General features: G+C 34.6%; 2 protein-coding genes across 3 annotated transcripts; one reads left to right on the top strand and one right to left on the bottom strand.

Annotated features, from left to right (window-relative positions):
- Positions 1-702: 702 nt before the first annotated feature.
- On the bottom strand, positions 703-2,505 carry LOC132701155 (tubulin alpha-1 chain). The gene is made up of 2 exons (XM_060668869.1): positions 2,350-2,505; positions 703-2,106 (listed from the first exon to the last, which is right to left on the bottom strand). Exons 1-2 carry the CDS (start codon positions 2,350-2,352, stop codon positions 757-759), a joined length of 1,353 nt encoding a protein of 450 aa, XP_060524852.1. The 5' UTR covers positions 2,353-2,505; the 3' UTR covers positions 703-756.
- A 2,558-nt stretch (positions 2,506-5,063) lies between these two features.
- Positions 5,064-25,424, top strand: LOC132701154 (transcription elongation regulator 1). 2 transcript variants are annotated; one of them, XM_060668867.1, is made up of 13 exons: positions 5,064-5,388; positions 6,461-6,863; positions 6,918-7,161; positions 7,215-7,451; positions 7,506-7,688; positions 7,741-8,050; positions 8,776-9,047; positions 15,781-15,991; positions 16,050-16,202; positions 20,752-20,902; positions 22,166-22,696; positions 22,756-23,046; positions 24,934-25,424. In XM_060668867.1, exons 1-13 carry the CDS (start codon positions 5,252-5,254, stop codon positions 25,228-25,230), a joined length of 3,420 nt encoding a protein of 1,139 aa, XP_060524850.1. In that variant the 5' UTR covers positions 5,064-5,251; the 3' UTR covers positions 25,231-25,424. The 2 variants fall into 2 exon arrangements, with proteins under 2 accessions (XP_060524850.1, XP_060524851.1); XM_060668868.1 differs by lacking the exon at positions 5,064-5,388 and having other exon boundaries at positions 6,644-6,863; positions 6,918-6,972; positions 7,056-7,161; positions 24,934-25,422.
- Positions 25,425-25,726: the final 302 nt, after the last annotated feature.

The raw sequence follows: 25,726 nt of genomic DNA, 5'->3' as shown, positions 1-25,726 counted from the left end.
TATTACGCGCCATCTTTAAAGTAATACATACAACGCCATCTGCTTACACCTTACATGATGCTGACAAAGATAGATGCTCCGATAATTTTATTACGTTGACTTGCGTGTCTCGTAGTTGTCTCTCTATCGCAATGTAAATGAAAGTGACATCTGAATCATTGTCTTTCAATTTTCAATGATAGGGGGGCCCATTTTTCAGTATTTCTGAATTTACGGCCCACTCTGTATATTTGTGAAAAATTGGTTGGTTGGTCTTCTGGTTCAAGAATTTTGCGATTTTTATTTTTTTTTCAATACCTCCCAACCCCCGAGCTCCACCATTGTCAATAGGTGGAGAACGTTGATCATTTCTGAACCAATGGCCAATAGGGCTTACCGTTATAAATAAAATATTTATGCGAGCATACCTTCGAAGAATCGAATTCTTTAAGGCAACGAAAATTAATAATCAAAAATTTCACTTTCCTCGAAATTGACCGTAAATGGTTTCACAAAATTATTCGAAATTACCAAGTTTATTAAAAAGTTAACTCTTCTTTTAATTATTTAATCTCCAATTACTCCATTATAAAAGTTATTTTTAAGCTGTTTATCCCGAAGTATTGATAAGATGTAAATTATTCTTTTATTTGGAATATATAGTGTACCTTATGAAAGTCGTTTTTAAAACCAATTAAGAACTAGTAATAAAAAAAAACAAAATTTGCTTGTAGAAAACGAAATGTTTATTTTCAAGGAGGAGAGTTTCTTGCAGTTTTAATATTCTTCAGCTCCTTCCCCTTCGCCCTCTCCGGAGTCCATGCCGACTTCTTCGTAATCTTTTTCTAAAGCGGCCAAATCTTCACGAGCTTCGGAAAACTCGCCTTCCTCCATACCCTCGCCGACGTACCAATGAACAAAAGCACGTTTAGCGTACATAAGATCGAACTTATGATCCAAACGGGCCCAAGCCTCTGCGATAGCTGTTGTATTGGAGAGCATGCACACTGCCCTCTGTACCTTGGCCAAATCACCACCCGGAACTACAGTTGGTGGTTGGTAGTTGATGCCAACTTTGAAACCAGTCGGACACCAATCGACGAATTGGATGGTACGTTTGGTCTTGATTGTTGCGATGGCTGCGTTTACGTCCTTGGGGACGACATCTCCTCTGTACAGCATGCAGCAAGCCATATATTTTCCATGTCTCGGGTCGCATTTAACCATCTGGTTGGCAGGTTCGAAACACGCGTTGGTAATTTCAGAAACAGAGAGCTGTTCGTGGTATGCTTTTTCTGCGGATATCACCGGGGCATAAGTGACAAGTGGGAAATGAATACGAGGGTACGGCACCAAATTAGTTTGGAATTCTGTCAAGTCGACATTAAGAGCGCCGTCAAATCTCAAAGAGGCTGTGATGGAGGATACGATTTGACCAATGAGTCTGTTCAAGTTGGTGTATGTTGGGCGCTCGATGTCCAAGTTACGTCTGCAAATATCATAGATGGCTTCGTTGTCTACCATGAATGCACAGTCGGAGTGTTCCAAGGTGGTGTGAGTGGTTAAGATTGAGTTGTAGGGTTCCACAACAGCGGTTGACACTTGTGGAGCTGGATAGATTGCAAATTCGAGCTTTGATTTCTTTCCGTAATCAACAGACAGTCTTTCCATCAAAAGAGAAGTGAAACCAGACCCAGTGCCACCTCCAAATGAATGGAAAATCAGAAAACCTTGTAAGCCTGTACATTGGTCGGCCAATTTTCGGATCCTATCTAGAACCAAGTCGACAATTTCCTTGCCAATAGTGTAGTGGCCCCTTGCGTAGTTGTTGGCGGCATCCTCTTTGCCAGTAATAAGTTGTTCAGGGTGGAACAGTTGCCTGTAGGTACCCGTTCTGACTTCATCCACTACAGTTGGTTCCAGATCCACAAACACGGCCCTTGGAACATGCTTGCCGGCACCAGTTTCACTGAAGAAGGTGTTGAAACTGTCGTCCCCTCCTCCAACGGTCTTGTCTGATGGCATTTGACCATCAGGCTGGATACCGTGCTCCAGGCAGTACAACTCCCAGCAGGCATTACCGATTTGTACACCGGCTTGCCCAACATGAACTGAGATACATTCACGCTGAAAACAAAATTATTATTAGATTAGAATACCAAGGCAACCATCAAAAAGCAAACAATGACTGCGAGGAATTGCTTTCCACTACGCTAATAAGTTTTGAAAACTTAAGACTTTCAACAAAATGCCGGTAGCCAACATGGCGGCCGGGCCACGTCGAAGCATCGCATTCTAAATAAGACGCGCCTTTTCAAAAATTATTATTTCAAACCCTCTTTAAAGTCCAAGACAATCTAATTTACTTACCATTTTGAATAATTTGTTTAAACTTTACACACCACAAAAATCACAATGGCAAACGTTCAGTTAAGCCTGTAATGCAGCTTTCCAAACGAATTTGTTGGGTGGACAGGAGTCGGTTGCTATTTATACCTTCGGTGACGTCACAAAACCAACGCCTAAACCTCGCGACGCTATTGGTCAGGACCGGTCATGTGACGTAACGGAAAACTCACAAACGGTTATCCTTGTTCTCGATCTTTATTCAATTATTTTAATATTCTGAAATCTACATTTTTACATCTGTGAATTACAACCGTCTTTTAGCCCTATAATTTTCTTTTAAATTGTAATATTTTTTGGAGAAAAGTTCTCTTGTAGTTAAAAAACACCGTTGTATTGGAGATTTTTGAGCTTAACAGAAAAAAATCGATAATAGGACACTGATGCATCAGTACTGTTTATAAAATTATTCTAGAATTAGGTATTTCGTTCTAATTTTGTCACATTTGATTTATTTGTTTCCATAATGTGTTACTATATTAATTTTACTTTACAATTGAGTAAGAAAAAGTCTCATGCTGTTGTCATAAAAGCGAGAGCATGTTCGGTGCGGCTAGACTTCCTGCATCGATTTTACTTATTTTTAGAAGGCCAAATGTCGTTAGGGGAGACTTTTGCTGTTATGTGCATAGCAACGATGAGGAATTTCGATGATAAAAAAACAGCAAATGTATGGAAATGTACATAAAGCATACTAGCACGAATCGGTATATCGCCAAATATGGTTGAGTGGTTTTTGCCCACGCTCCGATTTTTTTCTGTGCTTAATTTATAACATTACCAAGATTAATACCGAAAACGACCAGCATAAAAACAAGTGTGAAGTAAGTGGGCCGCAAAGAAAACTCAGGCGAAAACAATTGCAGAGAACCATAAATGTACCCGCGCCCCGCACTGTTTCGGATGTATACGGGTACCGGACGACCATGTATTGTTGTTTGCGTGCCATGCGGGGGCAGAAATATGATGTCATCCAATTCGCCTTAACCTTATATGGAAGTGAGATCACCGCTTTCGTATCGACTTTTTCGTTTGCGTGATTCAGTGCTTGTTTTTCATTTCTAAACACGCTATCACGAATATGGAAATAAAATGGAAAAATCTGGACCTATATATGTAAATCTCTATTTAAAACATTAAATACAATTTATGCTATTGTTTATATAAAGCCTGTCCCGAACATTAAATAATCAATAGTTTGGAGATATGAGGCAGATATATAAGTAAACAGATTCAGATTATTGTTGGTTCTAAGTACTCATTTCCAGTCGTCGATCATGGAAAGCCAATTAATTTGAGTTTTAGAATGTTCTAAAATGCTGAAATTGAGGGTATAACAATTTATCAAATTTAATTTAGGTCAATTCCGAAGAAAAAATAACATTTTTCAAAATACAGTGCTCGTAATTGTGTTCCACAAAAAGGTATACAATTTTTCATCAAATGATTCCTTGAGAAGTTTTCTATGGAATTTAAACGACTATTTACAATACAATAATCGGCAGAGGAATCTACCAAAGAAACTCTATTCTATAATATCTAATGGTAAACCAAAAGGCTTTCAAATAATGGATTAAGTTCATCGAACTTTAAGTAAGCGTTTTTTATACATTTTTTTCTTTTAAACTAAAAAGATCTTGTATATGGTAATGTATAAAAATAGACCAAATGACTGTGCTTCTGATATACGCGCAAAAGTTAGGATAATTAAGGGACTCCATCACTAAGAACTATGCAGAGTACTTCTTTTCACACTTCCACATAAGTTTAGGTTTGTTACAATGGGAATATCGAGGGGAATACATTTCAGAGTCAATGCATATAATTTCAATTTATGAGAAATCAATATATTTTTAATCAAAAACTTTAAGTTGTATGCGTCCCATTAAGTAACTGAACTCAATTTTGATTACTGATGACTTTTTTTTTAGCAAGTTTTATAATTGAGACACGGAATAATAAGTAATAAATACGTCACTTCCTCTCACGTGAGCGACGGAACTTCCTTTTGGAGTACAAGTTCGATTATACTCCAGCAATGGTTTTTAGAACTAACCAAAATTTACCATGGCTTTCTGTACTCTAGGCTCTCTTTAATAATGTTGTTGTCCAAAGAAAATTAGACGCCTTGTATTTTGGTGGATAAGTGCAGCTTAATCCCATCATTATAATCTCAGGAGGGTTGTTACATTTGGATATTTCTAAACTTAAAAAAAGTGCACTCTGAATTTATTATATTCTATATCTCTCGAAACAATAAAAATAAAAAGAAATTAATGCCCCGTCCAGTTGACCTTCATTAATTAATTTTGAGTATAAAAGCACCAAATATGTAATTACTAATTAATTGATAATATATATTAATAATAAGTAATTAATTAGCTAGAAGTTCGACGAGGAGGTGGACGTGTGACTTACAAAGAGATTTGGTATTAGTTATATTGCTTGCTAAATATATAATAAATAAACGAATTGGCAGTGTTACCAATGTCCCTATTTCCCTTGTCTTTTTAACCGCTTTATTTTACGCTTCTTCTTCATCTTGATAATGAGCTCGCGTCTGGTTAGACAGCCGCCCTTTTATTTTACGCCATAAATATCTATGATATATACCGCAACCAACAAATTTTTCTGTGTATAAGCTTTTTGTACATCTGTGAGTTTCCTATCATCTCTTATCTGTGCTCTCCATTTTATGTGGGTAAGGTGTTTCGAGTTTTTTTTGTTAAAATACCTCGATCAAAAAAGCGTAAACATACAGAAAAGAGCAGGAGTGTAGCAGTATGGGCGTTTATTGTTAAATAGTTAATGACAATTTAGAAGTAACAACGTAATTCCACCAAAACATTAATTCAAACAAACAGCAATGACTGACAGTGAAGTAATGGACGCTTCCACCGCCGGTGGTGATATGGAGGAAAATTTCCATGACGATAACTTTGAAAATGATATCGATATGGATTTTCCCTCAAATAGAGGCCGGGGAGGCCGAGGAGGATTTGGGTAATTTTTCATTTAATTTAGATTTTTTTTTGTTGCAGTAAGCATGTAGTACACACATAAATCTTGGTTAGTTTAAATTAAATTCATAAATTGGACTGCTAGTTTTAATAACATTGAAAATTTTAGCATGAACCGTGGCAGTGTTCAAATCTGGGCTTAAATATGAAAATAGTGTTTTTTATTCTAGAAGACATATTTTATATGGCCAAATCCTAAGGGATGATTCTGGTGAATTACATGCAAAAAAATCAGCACAAATGATCTAACTTTTTTAATATGAGCCTCAATGTTATTAAAAAATTTAATTAGAGAGGTGTAGGAGATATACACAAAGAGAAGAAATAAGAATGAAATGAAGAAACAAAAAATAATAAAAATGGGAAGAGAAGTAGATTTGAAAATAAGTAAACAAAAAGCAACTATTTTTAAACTTATGGTCTAGTGATTGGTCAAAACATTGCAGTTTGGCTAATGTTCAATAAGTTATAGAGTTGTAATGTGGTATTGTTAATTTACTGTTATAGTTTTGTGCCTGCAAACTAGTTTCAAAACTTTAAAATGAACAGGTTATTTCAGATAGTTATAAAAAATAAGTGAATTTTAAAATTATCTAGACTTTCTTATATGCTGCTCTTATCTACTAATTAACACAATTAAAAACATTTACTTATGACCATAATTTTTTACCTAAACTCTGTCGTTTTAAACAAATGAAAAAATTTTACATTTTAATTTTAAAAAGTTATGAAGCAAAAAATTAATAAATTCAAATTTTTTTGAAAAGGACTTTCTTTGTGTAAATTTTCAATATCAGAACAAATTATGTCCAAAATATTCCAAAGAATAAATTATGTAGCATTGCTAATGCTCTAATGAAATCATTTTTTTTAGTTTAAGTTGGGCTGATATAGATTGCAGTCTCACATTAACACCAAGTTTTAATATTATGTAAATAGCAATTTAAAAAAATTAAATTCTTTTGTTTATTGTAATAGTATATAAGATCGGTGTGATGACAATTAATATTAAAATACTTAATGAATAATTAAACAGCATATTTTATTTATTGTAGCAAAGGTCCTCCACCAAGATGGTCAGGTCCTCCCGGAGGACCCCAGGGTCCTGGACCTAGAACAGTAGATGGTCCACCACCGAGGTTTCGAGGACGGGGCGGCTTTGGTCCTCCACCTCCAATGTTTGGCAGAGGAGGAAGAGGCGTACCACCACCAATGTTTGGACGTGGGGGACCACCACCTAGGAATGGCCCGCCAGGATTTAACGGGCCACCCAACTTCAACTGGACAGGACCGCCAGGGATGGGGGGACCACCAAATATGATGGGGCCGGGTGGACCCAATGGACCACCATTTGGCATGGTAGGAGGTCCACCAGGAATGAACAATGGACCTGCGACCCAAAGTGCAACTGGGGGAGGACCGGGACAATTTCAGAATACTCCTACTTCTAATGCAGGGGTAAGTTCTTATATTTTTAAAATGGATGTGTTTAATATAGTGATTAAAATTTAGGGGCCGAGTCTGGATCCAAATATGGAAATATGGGTGGAAACAAAAACGGCTGAAGGCAAGTCTTATTTTTATAATGCTCGTACTAGAGAAACGACATGGAATAAGCCTGATGGCCCTAACATTAAGGTAATCTCTCAGGATCAAGTAGAGGCTATGGCTCAATCTGCTACAACGGTGCCCCAAAACACATCCACTGCGGCACAGGCTGCCGTGGCTCAGGCTAATGTAACAAATAAACCAGAAGGTAAAGACTTTTTAGATGTGAACTAGGATCAATTTCTATACGGTGATTTTTAGAATTGGAAGAATCTAAAGATTCCAAAGTTGCTGTCAATGGTCCAATTGCGACTAACATGGTTCAAGGACCTCCACCTGGAATGGCATTTGGGGCTCCTCCGGGCCAGTTCGCGCCACCACCATTTGGCTTACCCCCTCCAGGCTTTACCGGAGCATGGCCGGGTGGTCAGCCTCCATGGATGACTGGTGCACCTCCCGGAACCGCCCCGTGGGCCATGCCCCCCGGAATTATACCAGGTAGATGTCACTCTTATTATTGTTATTACTAATATTAAAGTATAATGTTTTTAGCTGTTCCAAATGCATTAGCTGCAATAGACGAGGCTGCTGTTATGTCTAAAGTAGATCCGGAGATTATTGGTAGAGCTTCGGAATGGACAGAACATAAGGCACCTGACGGAAGGTTTTACTATTATAATGCCAAGAAATCAGAGTCTGTATGGGAGAAGCCTCAAGCTTTGAAAGATTTAGAAAGTAAGGAAATATATTGACACATTGGCATGTCAAGAAAACTCCCATTTTTCAGCTGCTAAGCTGGCGGCAGCACAAGGAATATCGACCAAGCCAGTTGAGCCGATGACCCAAGGACCCGATTCAGGTAAGAAAGATCAATCTAGTGCAGGACAACCGATACCCGATCCAACCGTGAATGGAGAACTATCGAAAGAGAATAATGTGGAGGCTGCAGTTTTGGCTGCTGCTACAGCTGAAGACAAAATTAAGAAGTTACAGGAGGAAATTAAGAAAAAGAAAGATGAAGAGGAAAAGGCCAAAGAACAAAAGGCTCAGGATAAGTCGAGACCTGTATCTAGTACTCCTGTGCCTGGCACTCCATGGTTAGTATGATTCTGGATTATAAGGTTATCAACGTCATTTTACAGATATAAAAGCACTAAAAAATGAACCAATTATTCCACCAACAAATAAACTTATGTATGCAAGAGTGTCTGTCTTTAAAGTAACTAGATTTTTTTTTTTTGATTAGTGGAAACAGCTTAAAGCTAATAAAAATGTTCTTATCAAATGGAACTTTGCACACCTATTATGATGGTAAGGCTTTTGTTGATGGGGCCACCAATCCTGGAGTACCACTTTTGTTAAAGTTAATATATATAAATGACGGTCACAAGGCAAATAAAAATCAATATTTTTGACTTTCATTTGCCTCTTTGGTGACTCGGGTGAATGGTTTTGTTGAAAATTGACTGCAAATTAATACATCAAAGACTGAAACACACCATAAAAGTAATATTGAGCATGTATGGTTCTTGGGTGTTTATTTTGCCCCAAATATATGTTATATGTTCCTGTTGGCGTCAATAGCCATTTTTGCAAATAGAATCTCTACCTTATAGAGGAGAGTAACAAGAGTAATATAGTGGTTAACATGTAGACGTGACCTAAAAGAAGATTTTAATAAACTGGGAGTTATTTCTTAAACAGTGGGATAAATTATAATGATTTTAAATCGTTGCAAATTGACTTGTGTATTCTGATCAATTTAAATGTGATTAACGGACATTAGGGTAGCTTTAAGTTAATTGAAAATTCTGACTTCCAGGTGCGTAGTTTGGACAGGAGATGGGCGCGTGTTCTTCTACAATCCGTCTTCGAGAACTTCCGTATGGGAAAGGCCCGAGGAGCTTGTTAAACGAACGGACGTTGACAAAATGGTGTCTACGCCGCCCGACGCGTTATCGCAGGGTTCGAAACCAGACGAGCCCAAAACTCCTACAAAAAGTAAAAGGATATCGGATGATAGCGACAGTGAAAGTGAAACGCCTGCCAAAAAAGCGAAAAAGGATGATGCCAATACTTCTGTTGTTTCTGTCGGTAAGAGAGCGCTTAGAAACTCTTTTTGGGTTTTCATATGGTTTTTTAAAATTTTGGTTTTTTTAATTTTTAGCTCAGTTTCCAATAAGTTCTATTTACATTACTTTTTTTTATTGACCCTATGTGTGTAGGAGCCATACTCTTTGTAAAAATAATGATAATTATGCCAACACTAAACTCAACTAATGTAACAAAAAAGTAACAAACATATTAACCACAGCAAAGCATAATAACATATTATACAGGGTGGTCCAAATTATAAACTTATGTCCTAGAATACTTAGTTTTAGTAAGTTTGTTTTGTAAATTGAGACTGTTAAAATATTAAGAAAAAAACGATTTTTGCTTATTTAGATTTTGGTTTCTTTGGTTTGTGGGTATTATTACAAATTTATATCTCAGATAAACTTATTTTTTCTGAACCAGTGGTATCGAGACACACTTGAAATTAATTTAAATAATGTAAAAAAAAATTGTTCAGAAATTTATATATGCTGATCTAAATAAAAATGGTGCCTTCAGTTTTTTCGCTCAAACTAACGGTTTTCGAAGTAAAAAAAATTGTTTGAATGTGCTACTAATACCTGAACTTCACAAATTAAATTGAGATAATTATTTAAATTCACTCTTATTTACATAGCAATTCCAGGAATTGAAATCGTTTTAGGACTTGGGTTTATGTGAACTTTTTTACTGATTTTTTGTCAGTTGAGTATGCTGGTCAAGTTTCTACTTAACAATTCTCGCCACCCTATATAATGTGGGTCTCAAGAATTAAAAATTATTTTTATAAAATTGACTTCTACCCGTGGGTACCTCTACTTGTCACAATGTGCTAGTACGATATAGAGGATGCAGTTTAAAGTGAATTTATTCTGATAACTATAGCAACCATCCCTTTTGTTGGATATAGGTGATATTTTTGTATATCGCTTTAAGTGTTTTATTGTGAACCATATTTAATGCAGTGGCATACAGGCCAAGAGTAGCAAAGTAAAGTTTTATTATGGTTGCCAATTGCAAAGTATTTTATCTCAGGTCATAACTTTTTAAATAATTTAAAGCTATCCTGCTATATATTTATTAGTCACGTTATTATTTTTAATTTCAATCTTTAATGGTTTATACTCTACGTAGATTTGTCCAATCTGGGAAATTCAGGTTTTTTATCTTTATGAACAATGAAAGCCCAAAAATATTGTTTTGGGTAATTTTCGGTTGAACATTGCCTTGGGAAATAGAGTTCATATATTAGATCCCTTAGTTTTTTTTTATTAAGTTAATTACACTTTCCATTTGTATCGATATACACACCCAAGTATATTTTTAAAAATAGGACCATCAACAATGCTGAAAGAGCTATATAATTTTGTTTACATTCAGAGAGAGGCTGTAACAGTTCAACTTTTCCTTAATTCTATAAAGTTCGTTGATTGCCTCACAGCATCCCAGCACTATCCTTGCATATGAGATAATACTTCCCTGTACATTCAACAATGACAGTCATTTAATATTAGATTTGCAATTCTCTTATAGTATGCATATTGTTACTTTCGGAGATCTTTCACTTATAATCAATTATGAATATTATGTAATGGTGATTATTAACCGCAAATCATAAATCGTAAAAAATATGGCTAATCGGTTCGAATAGTGTCATAGGCCGTATCAAGAGCTACAATTTTTGTATTTGCGGTTTTCGTCTGTCATATATATTTTTATATTTGAAAAAATCCATATGAAAATCGCTAATTCGGGGGATTAGTCAAGACACAATGACGTCATAGTCTAAGAGCCAGTGGGCGGCTACCTGCGTGTATTTGACCAGACCTGGGTTTTTCTACATTGAGGCCCCTATACCTACTACACATGATGTGGGAACCCACTAAGCCCAAAGCGGTGGACCCAGGTACTGCGCAGGTGAGACAGGTATTGATTTTTGGTGAATTTTAAATATATTTGACGACGGCTGCCGTTTTGAAATCTTAAAATATATTGTTATTATTTTCATCGAAAAATAATAATGGCAGACCATTAGCATGTGGTTAACATTATGGCAGACAGTTTTGAAAATGCTCACAAAATTAAAACTCTGAAAGAAAGTATTTGACCAGATCTGCCACTGAGATATATTATTCGTTATAGTCTTAAAAACTTATATTAATAACGGCAGACGTTTTTATTGAGGACACTCCTCAGTAGGTAACAAAATCTTTACTATTACCTGGTCAGATGTATCTGTATTACGATCTCTGTTTGACATAAATTTAACTCACTTATAATTAATTTTATCACTATATGTATAGAAATTAATATTTTTTTGTACTTTATATGCTAAACTTTAAGATTGATGATAAATGAAGTAGATATATTGCGAAATAATCTGAAATCTTGGGGTATAATGCAAGTAACAAAAAACTATTTAAATCTGTATTTCAATTTTTTCTATTTATTTTAGACAAAATTTAAAAGGTGTCGGAGTCATGTTTGTCGTAGGTTAACTCTTCATCATCCATTGAATCGGACCCTGTAAAAATAAACTGTAAATTGTAAAATATAAATAATTAGTAAATTGCTCCGAACCTATTTGATAAAGAATTAATTTTTATCAACTTACCAGGGACATTGGAAATTAAGTCGCTAACAAAAGATGGAAGTTGATCTCCATCGAACCATTTAAAGACAAATGTGTTGTCCTGCTCAATCCAACCATACTCCAATGGGTCCAAGGTTGAAGGTTGGTATTTGTAAGCGTTTTTCCAAATAGTTGAAATGTAATGGTCTCTCAGAAGTTGTTGGTAGAGTTCACTCCTACATGGTGGTATTGCGGTTGCGTCAAAAATTTGTATTTTTTACTAAAATTTTCATTCTCATCCGAAGCTTCGTAAGTATTCACGAATAACTGAAATCTTCCGTCATCTGCGTCCTTTGATTTTTTGGCATTGTAAAGCTGGCAAGTGAACTTTTGAATAATAGTAAAGACCTCTTGTAACTGGTCCTCTGTCAAATTTTCTTCACTGAGAGTAGCAAATGCTTGTTGATATTCCACACTTTTTTTAAGCAAAGTAAAAGGCCTTTTCTTTATTTTATTGAAGAAAGCTGGATTAAAATCACATCCGGTGAACGCATGAAAACTGATTAAACTTTTTTCTAACAACTCACCAAGACCATTATAAATTTTTGTGATGTTAATATATCTTTCGTTATTTCCTGTTCCATTGAGCATCCAAATATTAGAATGAGAATTCTTTAATTGAACCATATTACCAATCATTATAATTAAAATGTCGGTATCAGATGCTCGAGTAGCAATATTTGCTTCCTCAGCGATATTACGAGCATGATATATTATTTTAGTATCTACTTCTTCATGTGAAATACAACAAAGATCTTCACAACTCTTGATTGTATACTGTCCTCAACAACTTGATATGAATGGCAATTTCTAAAATTTAAATAAATCTATCGGTTACCTAAAAATGATTTCATTTCCTCACTACACCAATGTCTTGTAAAAAAGTCTACAAGAGCATCCTTAAAATTTGTATTTTTTAATTCTTTCGCAAAATTTGACTGTCGCACCTGTTCAGGCCCAGAAATAGTGTAATCAATTAACGATCCTTCATGTCGTAGACATCTTTCACAAACTTTTATTGATGGATAAAAATATTGGTCAAAGATTACATCAATTCTTCGGGTAGAGTATTTGGATACCGTTTGCAGAAATTTCTTTGAAATGCTCCCAAATGTTTTGGGAACCTCTTTCATAGAATTAAGAATGAAAAAACCATCAATTAAGAAAAGATTTATATTATGTGGTGGTTCTTGATCAATATTTGGTTCTAGGCATTTTACAAGTACAGACTTGCAAATTTTACAGAAACCACCATCTAGATGACATAATGCAAGAGGTACAGGAGTAAAACATCAATTTGGTGGTCCATAGAAATTCCCAACAAACGTCCGAATAAATCTCGCTGTATCTTGATCTCTTGATGTTTACCTCCAATTTTTATGGACTTCTTCTTTACAAGTAGACTTGAAAAGTTAGATATGGGTATTTTTTTTTATGGCCTTTTCAAATCTTTTGGGGTCAGATGCACATTCAGATATGAAAGTAGATCTTAGCTCTTCACCGATTTTTTGGATATTTAAAAGAAACTCTTCTACTTGAGGTGTTGCAGCTTTCCCAGAAGCTATGTTGAACAACTGTTCTGGCGATAAGTCTAAGCTGAAAGGATTCACATACTGATCGAACATGTTTATAAACTTATTAAGGTGTTGTCCACTTTTTTGTATGTTCAAAAATTTATAATGAGCTTGGTGAGTTGTTAGCAAAAGCTTAATCGGTTTTCATACGTTCACCGGATGTGATTTTAATCCAGCTTTCTTCAATAAAATAAAGAAAAGGCCTTTTACTTTGCTTAAAAAAAGTGTGGAATATCAACAAGCATTTGCTACTCTCAGTGAAGAAAATTTGACAGAGGACCAGTTACAAGAGGTCTTTACTATTATTCAAAAGTTCACTTGCCAGCTTTACAATGCCAAAAAATCAAAGGACGCAGATGACGGAAGATTTCAGTTATTCGTGAATAGTTACGAAGCTTCGGATGAGAATGAAAATTTTAGTAAAAAATACAAATTTTTGACGCAACCGCAATACCACCATGTAAGAGTGAACTCTACCAACAACTTCTGAGAGACCATTACATTTCAACTATTTGGAAAAACGCTTACAAATACCAACCTTCAACCTTGGACCCATTGGAGTATGGTTGGATTGAGCAGGACAACACATTTGTCTTTAAATGGTTCGATGGAGATCAACTTCCATCTTTTGTTAGCGACTTAATTTCCAATGTCCCTGGTAAGTTGATAAAAATTAATTCTTTATCAAATAGGTTCGGATCAATTTACTAATTATTTATATTTTACAATTTACAGTTTATTTTTACAGGGTCCGATTCAATGGATGATGAAGAGTTAACCTACGACAAACAAGACTCCGACACCTTTTAAATTTTGTCTTAAATAAATAGAAAAAATTGAAATACAGATTTAAATAGTTTTTTGTTACTTGCATTATACCCCAAGATTTCAGATTATTTCGTAATATATCTACTTCATTTATCATCAATTATAAAGTTTAGTATATAAAGTACAAAAAAATATTAATTTCTATACATGTAGTGATAACATTAATTATAAGTGAGTTAAATTTATGTCAAACAGCGATCGTAATACATATACATCTGACCGGGTAATAGTAAAGATTTTGTTATCTACTGAGGAGTGTCCTCAATAAAAACGTCTGCCGTTATTAATATAAGTTTTTAAGACTATAACGAATAATATATCTCAATGGCAGATCTGGTCAAATACTTTCAGAATTTTAATTTTTTGAGCATTTTCAAAACTGTCTGCCATAGTGTTAACCGCATGCTAATGGTCTGCCATTATTATTTTTCGATGAAAATAATAATATATTTTAAGATTTCAAAACGGCAGCCGCCGTCAAATATATTTAAAATTCGCCAAAAATCAATACCTGTCTCACCTGCGCAGTACCTGGGTTCACCGCTTTGGGCTTAGTGGGTCCCCACATCATGTATAGTAGGTATAGGGGCCTCAATGTACAAAAACCCAGGTCTGGTCAAATACATGCAGGTAGCCGCCCACTGGCCCACCAGGAAACGTGGAAGATCTCTGAAAGGTTATGGGTAAAAAAATCTAAAAGACCCTGAAAATTGCCGTTTTCGTGGATAAATTATTAGCCGTAAATGAAAAACTATAACATGGGATAATTTAGTTTAAACAGTCTCGAATATTGTATCGAGAGAGAGAGTTTCAGGTTTCGTCTATCATACAGGGTGTGCGAGATACATGGAATAATATAATCGGAAATTGTTATTACTTGTACATTTTTTTATATTTATCAACGTTTCTCGTGACTTTGAAGTTCGGCGATAAGTAAAAGACGCTATATGCAGGGTGTGTACACAATATAATTACTTGCGAAAGGAAAGGCGAAGCGTTTTTTTTTTTTTAAATACAAAGCTGCTTCGCGCTACGCTCTACAAACTTGCCCCGTCCAGCGACGATTTTTCGCAAGCAATCTTGTTTTTTAAATGCCATTTGGTAGGTCACTTTTAAAAAGCCTCAGCAATGCCTTTACATCCAATGCGTTTGACAACATTGGATGGCTTCACGTGAGGCACCGTCTGAAATACCTTGGTTAAGACCAGAGACACAGCAATGTGTTTATTATTATTATAAGATAATATCTTCCCCATAGCATCAATCGAATTAGGTCTCTTTGTGAACCCAAATTCAGTTAAACATTTTTCTAAGAATTTTGCGATATCGCTTATCAAACTGAGTGGTCTGCAATTTTTTAACCATCGTCTTAGATTAATAACGTGTTTAATTGGTGCAATTGCAATATCTCTGGATGTTACGCCATCATACCCTGGGACACTAGTGGCCTTTAAACTGTGTAAAAGTTTCACAAGAGAAATCAAACTTTAGATTATCATTTGACTCAGTCTTATTGTTCACTTGTATGCCTATACTTGAAGAGTACAGAAGTTGCGCATATTCATATCTATATAGAAACTCTTTTTTTTATCATTAAGAATTTAATTTTTTTTGTGTTTTTTTCCATCTTTATTCTTTATTTTTTTCAATTTCATGCTCAAAGCATTGGTAATCCAATTTGTCTCTCAATTTTCAGCTTCATCGAATAACGAAAGCACCCCGAGCGCAAAAAAAATCGACATAGGCAAGGAGGCGGCGATAGAAGCGGAAGTGCGGGCCGCCAAAGAACGGGCAGTTATACCGTTGGACACAAGAATAAAGCTTTTCAAGGAGATGTTAAACGAGAAGCAGGTGTCGGCGTTCAGTACGTGGGAAAAGGAGTTGCACAAAATCGTTTTCGACTCCAGGTTAGTTTTTGTTCTTGTTTCGCGATAATTCTGCCACTGCTGACGTCTCGCACACCAGGTACCTTTTGTTGACTTCTAAGGAGAGAAAACAAGTGTTCGAGAAATATGTTAAGGAGCGAGCGGAGGAGGAGAGGCGGGAGAAGAGGAACAAGTTGCGGGAGAAAAAGGACGCTTTCAGAAAATTAATGGCCGAGTCTCATCTGCATGGAAAGTAAGTCTCACTTATTTTGGTAAACCTATGAAAACGGTAAATTTACTAGTTTCAGTAATAAAATTAAATATAAACAAATAAAAAAGTATATTTTTTAGCAATTAAATGGTTACATTAAATATTTGATGCAACTAATAAATAATAAATAGGGACCAAAGAGGTTAATAAATTCTACATATCACTAGAGGGCCAATGATCTCTCCGTCACAATATACTACAATCTTTATAGGAACCAGGTACTGAATTATAAATTTTAAACAATTTTTAAAAAATATCAAAAAAATATTAATTTTGCTAAGTAACTCCATATGAACTTATCATCCCTGGGCTATGTTATGTCCAATAATTTCTATAACATGATGATTCACGTGCCCTCTGCATGATAGGTTCTTTACATATTGACCACAAGCATTTATTTCATGTATTTTATATTTGTTAACATTGATAACAAATAACCATGTGTATATTATCATTAGAAGGAGTTATAGACATTATCGTACGTAAATATAAATTAAAAGTCCAGAATCAATTCCGTTTTTTTATCTTGCTGAAAACAAACGTGACCAAAAACACGATTGAACGACATTAGTAACATTAATCTGTTAATTAAACAAATTGCAAATTGAGGAATCAAATAATTGAATTGTACTGAATTTTTTGATTGGATTAATAAACATGAAACATTGATACCATTATTTTTCTCCCAGTGAACGGCTGAAATATAGAACAAACTCATTGAAAAATCTGCTGGTGGATTTCAAGAATAACGCTCCCACACATCCATGATAATTTTTTGCGGTAGATAGAAAACATATAGGGTTCCTTTCTTTAAATGAAAAATCATTTTTTTTTTAAATACATTGTCGAATTCTGCGTCAAATTTCACTCGTAATTTATGTAGCATACCTATACCTACCTCATACTTTGTATGAATATGGAGATAAAATGAGGACCGAAGAAGTTTGTAATTTATAAAAATACTGTGACAAAAATACTGTGACTAAGAGTAAGAGAAATTTTATCGAAAGAAATATTATTTTATTAGGTGTTGAAAATGCCACCATTAGCTTCTTGACACTTATTGATTTCTTAGCGAATTAGTTTAAAATTATAATTATAAATTTGAAATCATCTAATTTTCCTTTACGCACTTTTAATCATAAGTGTCCCAGAGAAAAAAAATAGAAGAGATCTTGCAAGCCCTTCTACCAATCCACCGTCGAGAAAATACCATATTTAAATATTCACGCACTTGTCAAATAAGATGGGGCTGAGCGCCAACGTGTTGAAACAAAATTTGGCATATCAGGATGATTTGGATTTAGGAAAGAAACTATGAGGGATTTGTAAATATTAGGCTCCAGTTAAATTAAATTAAAATTAAAAATTAAAAATTTCATTTACATTATTATTACAATATAGTATAGCCTAAAACTTACAGTTGCTAGACTACCAAGTTTTGATTAAAAACAGACATCTTTACTTTGCGATTAAAACTACTGAGAGAGTCAGAAAATAAATCAATATGCTCGTTCTTTGTGAGTAAAATATTTGTCAGCTTTCACATTCGATTCATAGGCGAGTTAATGCCATAGTTTGTACAATGTAGCGATGTCAAAAAATATGCGCCTACTCTCCAAAGATGTCAGATTCAAATGACATTCCCAACTTAAAACCTATCTTTCCTTGTGAATTGCATAGCATGGTTGCCAGACACAGCTAGCATACTCTAAAATTGAACGCACAAGCGCACAGTACAGCTCCCTATACGTAAAGATGTTCTCAAAGTCCGAAAAACAAACCCAAACACTCGAATAGCTCTGTTAGTCATAAAATTAGTGTGATATGTAAATGTGAGCTCCGAATCGAACCAAACTCCAAGATCTTTAACTAGGTTCTGTCTCTCGAGCGATCCAGAGTTCAAATGATAGGTGAAAGTTACTGGATTTTTGGATCTGCCAAAGCTTACAATTTTGCACTTGTTGGTATTAAGAGTTAAATTGTTCTGTCTGCACCACAAAGAAAACCTATCAAGATCCTCCTGTAATCGATGACAGTCAAGAGGTGATGCTATAACCTTAAAAAGCTTTAGATCATCCGCAAATGCAAGAAATTAGCAAAAGCGAAAAATATTTTTTAGGTCATTAATGAAGACATTAAAAAGGAATGTGGAAAGATGTCCCCCTTGTGTCACAACAGTCTCTAACAAAATGTAATTTTTATGTTTAACTGATTGCTTCCGGTTAGTGATATTACTGCGAAACCAATTTAGAAGATCTCCAAAGATTCCCATCCCTGAGAGCTTCCTTACCAGAATGCCATGGGCAACCCTGTCGAAGGCCTTGGAGAAGTCAGTATATATAGCATCTACTTGATACCCATTCTCAACGGCCCCCAACAGCGAACGCTCATAACTCAGGAGGTTTGAAACAGTTGACCTTTCCTTGACAAAACCATGCTGTTCGGTTATAATAACGCTTTTAACATGAGGGGTGACATAATCGGCAAGTATACCCTCAAATATTTTCGAAAACAAGCAGATTTTAGAGATTGGGCGATAGTTTTTTATGTTAGCCCTGTAACCATCGTTGAAAATGGGTGTAACACCAGATTTTTTCCAATATGAAGGAAAAACGCCGCAGCTTAGTGAAAAATTAAAAATTTTACATAAAATTTAGAACGAATTTACAATTCTGCACCAGTATCACAGGTATACCGTCGGGTCCCGGTTCTAAGGTTTGTTTTAAAATGCTTATTCTATTGAAAACATCTAGTAAGATTTTGATCCAAGAAAAAAGGTAAAACAATTTTGTTATTTAAAATCTCTTCCCAAACATTTTTTTGTGCATGTCTACAATTTTATTTATTTTCTGTGACTTCATCACTAAATAGCACCTGACGATGATGATTTTCATCATATTTTAACAAAACTAGGCTGCAGTCGGAATCAATCATCTTTGTTCAGTTCCTGTAGTAATAATATGTAATAATAATATATTTTTCTCCTTTTCATAGACTCAAAGCTGTTTATTGGCTATTATCATTATTTGAAGCTATTTCAGAAGATGCATGATGGGGATTATCTGCAACTTCTAATAAGATGTTTAATCTCTAGTGTTGATATGAGTTTTCGGACTTCCTGGCCGTAGACGGTTTTTTACGTGGATTTTGTAATGTAATTTTGCTTAAAATGAATTACATACTAAAGCCATACCTAGGAAAATACGTTGCACACACGAATTTCTCAAATTCATTGTGCATTTGATATTTTTTTGAATGTATTATCCAATTGCTGAAATAAATATTACTACTTTACTTTCTTTATTGACAGAAATTTAATTGTAACAATTTAAAAACCTTACGGCTACTAGGTACTTAACTGTACATAACAAAATTAACTTTCTGTGTTTTATTCTTTTGTTCATCACAAATAAGAGATAAGCGTAGGGTACTAAATGAAGTATGCGTGAAATTTGACGCAGAATTCCAAGATAAATTTCTGCCATTTCAAAAAAAGGAACGTGTGCGAGCATTTTTTTTTACATAGATGATTTCCATATTTTACCGGTTCACCGTATGGTATAAAAATAGTTTTAACTTCAATAAAAAAGAATAACGTTTTGTTGCGACCCTGTCATAAAGGGTGTTAAAAATAGGGTATAAAGTTAAGTTGGTATTTTTTAAGAATACATTTTTTTTATTAAATTCTTTGAAGTGTCTATTTCTTATTTTATTCCGAGTGTTGCAATGGTGAATGTGGATAGTGTTTCGCTTAGTTTCGGTTTCCAGTTTATGGAAAATATATTGCTATTAAATGGATAATTTTTCAATTTTTTTGTTGGGCTACACAGGAATGGCAGTAAAGTGGTCACAACAAAAAGTGACAACACGAAACTTTCTATGTACAATTCTTCTGGATTCCTCCTGCCTCCATTGTTGATGAACTGAACTTGCTGGGGTTTCGCCAATCATCCTTTTGGCTTCTTCAGAACTTAACTGAAAGTAACCAGTTTATTTCTGTTGGTTAGTTTCAGTTAAGCTCTAAAGAAGTCAACAGGTTGACTGGCGAAACTTAGCAAGTTCAGTTCATCAACAATTGAAGCAGAACGAATCCAGAAGATTTGTAAAGAGTGTTTACAGTACCTTTGGAAAATTTATAAAGACTCGCTAATCGCAAATTTTATTATTTTTTCTTTTTAAGTTGCTGTGTGTTTTGGTGCTTACTTAATAAAATTAACATTAAGCACTTTTGTGGTTACTAACTTTGATTATCAATTAAATCTAATCCAAAAATAATTGCCTTTTGTCGTACATAATTTATTATTTTATGCGGATTTACACTGCAGTGTGTTTAATAAGGATCCCAACCTCACTTTTTATAGGTAAGCAATTTTATAGGAAGCAACCACCTTCTTAAATTATCTAATGTAACATAAAAGTAGAAGTGATTTATTCCCTCCACTCACCAAAATGCCATTTTTTGCCTCGCTTTATACTGTTCAGTCAGATTTGTGCTTGAACTTAACGACAGTTCTCCGCTTTGTTTCAGATCGACATTTAGCGATTTCGCCCAGAAATTCGCCAAAGACGAACGATTCAAGGGTGTGGAGAAGATGCGCGAAAGGGAGAGCCTCTTCAACGAATATCTCATTGAAGTAAGAAAGCGGGAAAAAGAGGAGAAAATACAGCGAAGGGAAACTGTAAGTACTTCTCAATTTGCCATTGCCAGTTTTTTTTGTCTTGCTGTATTTATTACGTGTGTTTTTTCAATTTGTGTTTTTAAGCCACAATAATACCTCAAGAGAACTACTAAACTTCTTTCTTTCCATTATAAGCAGACACTTTGGCCTCTAGAGACACTGACTAAAAGGTTTTTCATTAAAAGAGGTTAAAGAAAAAGATATTAAGAGAAAAAACACATTTTATCTTTTCTACCTGTTCACTACAGATTTATATAATTAGTGATGCTTTTTCAATGCTTCGTTTTTGTTTCCTTTTTTTCAGATGGAAGGTTTGTATATTGCATTTGATATAATTGTCAAATTTCAATTGCTGGTTTAAAAGCAAAAAATAAATGTTTATGAATTATTTACAGTTCATTACTGTACACAAGAAAGATTCGTATATTAAATTATGTTCTCTCCTTGTTTTTGGTATAACAAGTTTCATAAATAGCATATGTGTATGTATGTTTAAGCAGAATATCTATGAATGTCAAGTATCGTCTTTAGCTTCAAAACTGTCGAAGTATATTGCTGCTTTGAGTTCCGCAACCGCTATGGAGAGCCTTGATGGTGCACTATCCGAGATCTTCGCAGGACGTCATTTCGAAAGAATTGATGTTTTCGAAAATTGTTTGCTTAGAAAGTCAGGTCCTTCTTTGCAAAAGCGAACTTAAATATTTCTCTTGGGTATAATTCTTTAAACATTAAATTAGGTTAGTCTTAATAATTATTATGTTCCAGAGCGGTGTTTTAGAAAAAAACCATTTCGTTTTTTTTTAATTTACTTTAAAATTTTAATTGTTTTTTTTCCTTGTTCATAACGCATTTTTTTCTTTCAGGGTAATATATTAATTATTTGTACTGCTTCATGATGGATTTGAATTGATTTCTAAATTTTATAATAATGTTTTTTTTTCTACTGATAATACGTTCAGAGTGACAAAGTTGGTGTTCAAAATTTGTGACCATTGACGTTTAATCAGATAACTTGTAAATGTCAAAAACTGCAATTGTTTACAAAAGGGTTTTTGTTATTATTAAAAAAGTGGAATTGTGGAAACTAGTAAATCACCTATTTATTTTCAGCTCTATACCTTCTACTTCTCTTTCAGGAAATCCAAGATCGCTCATGTTAAATCAGATTTAGCATTAAATTTGCAACTATCTATAAATTTTTAATTAAAAATTGATCGTCACAGCCACATTGTCTATTATTAATTCAATGTGAATATTTTACAGATTAAAAAAGATTTCTTCTCAATGCTTCGGGAACATTCCGACATCGATCGTCACTCCCACTGGTCGGACGTAAAAAGGAAAGTCGATTCCGATGCCCGGTATAAGGCGGTCGATTCGCATGGTTTCCGAGAAGACTGGTTCCGCGAGTACTGCAAAATGTTGAAGGAGGAGAAGAAACGCGCTAAAGAAAAGGACAGAGAGCACCGGCGGGAAAAGGAGAAGCATAAGAAGAAGGACAAGGAGAAGAAGGAGAAGCGAGACAAAGAGAGGGACAGGGATAAGGACAAGGAGAAACAGAAAGAAAAGGAAGAAAAGAATGATGACGAAGGTAATTTGGCAGGTAAAGAAGTTGACGAGGCTGAGCAAGAAAACGACGACGCCAAGGCCAAAGAAGAACGGGAGAGGGACAGACAGGCCAGGGCGGAGGCAAGCCTTAAGAAGAGGGAGGAAGAGGTGCAGAGGACGCTCGCCACTCATATGAGAGATAGAGATAAGGAAAGGGAACAGCACAAAAGGGACGAAGCCAGACAGGTGGGTTCAGGTTTTCAGTTTTTTACCGGATGAAAGGAATCGGCATTGTTTTATTGCAGCATTTCAATGCCTTATTGGTTGACTTGGTCCGTAATTCTGAATTGAGCTGGAAGGAGGTGAAAAGGATTCTAAGAAAAGACCACAGGTGGGATTTGGCAGATTCTCTATCCCGAGAAGACAAGGAAAAACTATTTAACGAACATGTCGAACAGTTGATAAAGAAAAAGAGGCAAAGTTTCAGGGAATTGCTCGATGAAACTTCAGAAGTAACACTGGTTAGCACATGGAAAGAGATCAAACGAGTAGTAAGGGATGATCCGAGATATACAAAGTTTGCTTCCAGTGAAAGGGTAAGTATTTCTGTATTGATATTTGAACTAGGGTGGCTCTTACTTGATGAAAATCCATTTATCAACATAAATAAGAACTAAAAGTTCAGATTTTCACGGAATTATATATTTTGACATGACACTTGTTTCGACAACACTGTGTCTATCAAATGTAATATTTACAAACTACCTGCTACTATATATACCGAAAAATGACCATAAAACCTGTTGCGAGAATTTAAGTTCAATAAAGGAGCGGTATTTAAATCTAATTGATCGTTAAGTCTCATTTTGTGGCTTCCAATAAATTTAATATTCTACTTTTTGTGGCTGTATGTAATATATCAAAATTGTCGTCAAAAATGTGTTTTCTGTGTTTAAGTATGTAGCATAATTAGAATCTAGACTATTGTTTTTAAACGCTCTTTTATGTTCCTTAATGCATTTCTTGAAGGATCTACCTGTTTGTTCAATATAAATTTTAGGACGAGATCCGCATTTCAACCTGTAGACATCTGATTTGAAACTTTTTCACTAGGTTCTCCTCTGTATGTAATTGTTTTAAATTGTTCGTGTTCTGTATTTGGTTTCGGATAAATAGAGTTTACTGTTGTCTGTATTTGTTTTTTATTTATAATTTTATCTATAATGGACACATTGTAGCTGTTGTTCAGTGCAATTTGTTTAATGATATTAGGTTCTTTGTTCTTTGTTCTCTGTTGAGAGTGGCATATTAAGAAGTCTGTGTATAAAAGAGTGAAATGCAGCCATTTTGTGTGTTATGTGTGACTGTGTCCGTGTGTGAAGGTTTATGGTAAACGGAAAAATCTAATTTGTTTTGCGTTTTCGTAATAGTTAAGTCTAAAAAATTAATAGAGTTTTCCTGTTCAATCTCGATAGTGAATTTTATACGATTATGTATTGAGTTAATGTAATTTAAAAAAGAATTCAATTGTCTGTCCGTTCCAACAAAGCAAGCAAAAACATCATCCACGTATCTATACCACCATAGAAAACTTTTACTTAAAGGATGTTCTAGTATGGTATGGTTTTAGACTTAACTGTTACGAAAACGCAAAACAAATTAGATTTTTCCATTTATCATAAACCTTCACACACGAACACAGTCATGTATAACAGCTCAAATCACCCTTATACACACAAAATGGCTGCATTTCACTCTTTTATACACAGACTTCTTAATACGCCACCCTCACCAGATAATTACAACAAAGAACTTAATATCATTAAACAAATTGCACTGAACAACGGCTGCAATCCGTCCATTATAGATAAAATTTTAAATAAAAACCAAATCCAGACAACAGTAAATAAACTCTATTTATCCGGAACCTAATACAGAACACGAACAATTTAAAACAATTACATACATAGGAGAACCTAGTAAAAAAGTTTCAGATCTGGTGAAATGCGGATCTTGTTTTAAAATTTATATATATTCCTTCAAGAAACGCATTAACGAACATAAAAGAATGTTTAAAAACAATAGTCTAGATTCTAATTATGCTACACACTTAAACACGGAAAAACATATTTTTGACGACAATTTTGATATTTTACATACAGCCACAAAAAGTAAAAAATCAAATTTATTGGAAGCCACGGAGATTAACAAAATGAGACATTCAAATGTATTGCTTAACGATCAATTAGATTTAAATACCTCTTCTTTATTGAACTTAAATTCTCACAACAACATTAATTATGATTTTATGGTCATTTTTGGGCATATATAGAGCAGGTAGTTTGTAAATATTACATTTGATAAAGACACTGTGTTGTTGTTGAAACAATTGTCATGTAAAAATATATAATTTAGTGAAAATCTGAACTTTTAGTTCTTATTTATTTCGCTTGATATTTGTTAATAATGTAACATTGTTCCAGTGCGAACGAGAATTCAAAGATTATCTAAAAGACAAACTCATGACCGCCAAGGGCCAGTTTAAGGAGCTGCTTCAGGAGACTAAATTGATAACTCACAAGTCGTTGACTTTGTTGAGAGAAAATCAAAACCACATGCAGGAAATCGAAGATATTTTGAAAAACGATAAGAGGTATTTGGTGTTGGATCACATTCCTCAGGAGAGGACCCAGTTGATTTTGAATTATCTGGAGGAATTAGATCGTAGAGGACCTCCGCCGCCTCCGACCGCCAGCGAACCCAACAGAAGAATAAAGTAATAGCCATTTGCTTTGAGGACGCTGTCAGGATTATTGCACCTATTTTCAAATATAGTGGGATTGGTTTTACCGTCATGTAATTTCTGAGTAAATTGTGTACAGAGAAATAGTAAAATATGTGTCTTATTTACCTGCTGTAGTAAAATAATAGAAGTTTAATATTTATATTAACAATAGAATAAAATAATAGAAGCCTCAAAATTTTTTTTTTCCAGTACAAGGAAGACAAAGTCTGACAAATAATTTATTCAAAATTAGGCAATATGTGTAGTTGAAATGTGCAGGTTTAAAGGAATTAATAAAAAACTACTTGCCCATTAGCAAAGTAATTTGTTTTTTCTAGGGGCCAATATGGTTTTAAGAAAGATCTGGGAGCAAAAACAGTAAACAAACAAACAACAAGAGTAGAGGAAGTGCTTCTAAATTAGATCTCGCTCTCTTCTGAGCGTCCTTTCATGGACCCGTCTCTGAGTTTAACAAGTGAATATTTTTAAGT

This window comes from Cylas formicarius, unplaced genomic scaffold, assembly GCF_029955315.1.
Source record: "Cylas formicarius isolate icCylForm1 unplaced genomic scaffold, icCylForm1.1 PGA_scaffold_4__25_contigs__length_36172078, whole genome shotgun sequence".
In the NCBI taxonomy this organism is placed as follows: Eukaryota; Metazoa; Arthropoda; class Insecta; order Coleoptera; family Brentidae; genus Cylas; species Cylas formicarius.
This window is presented reverse-complemented; position numbering and strand designations above follow the sequence as displayed.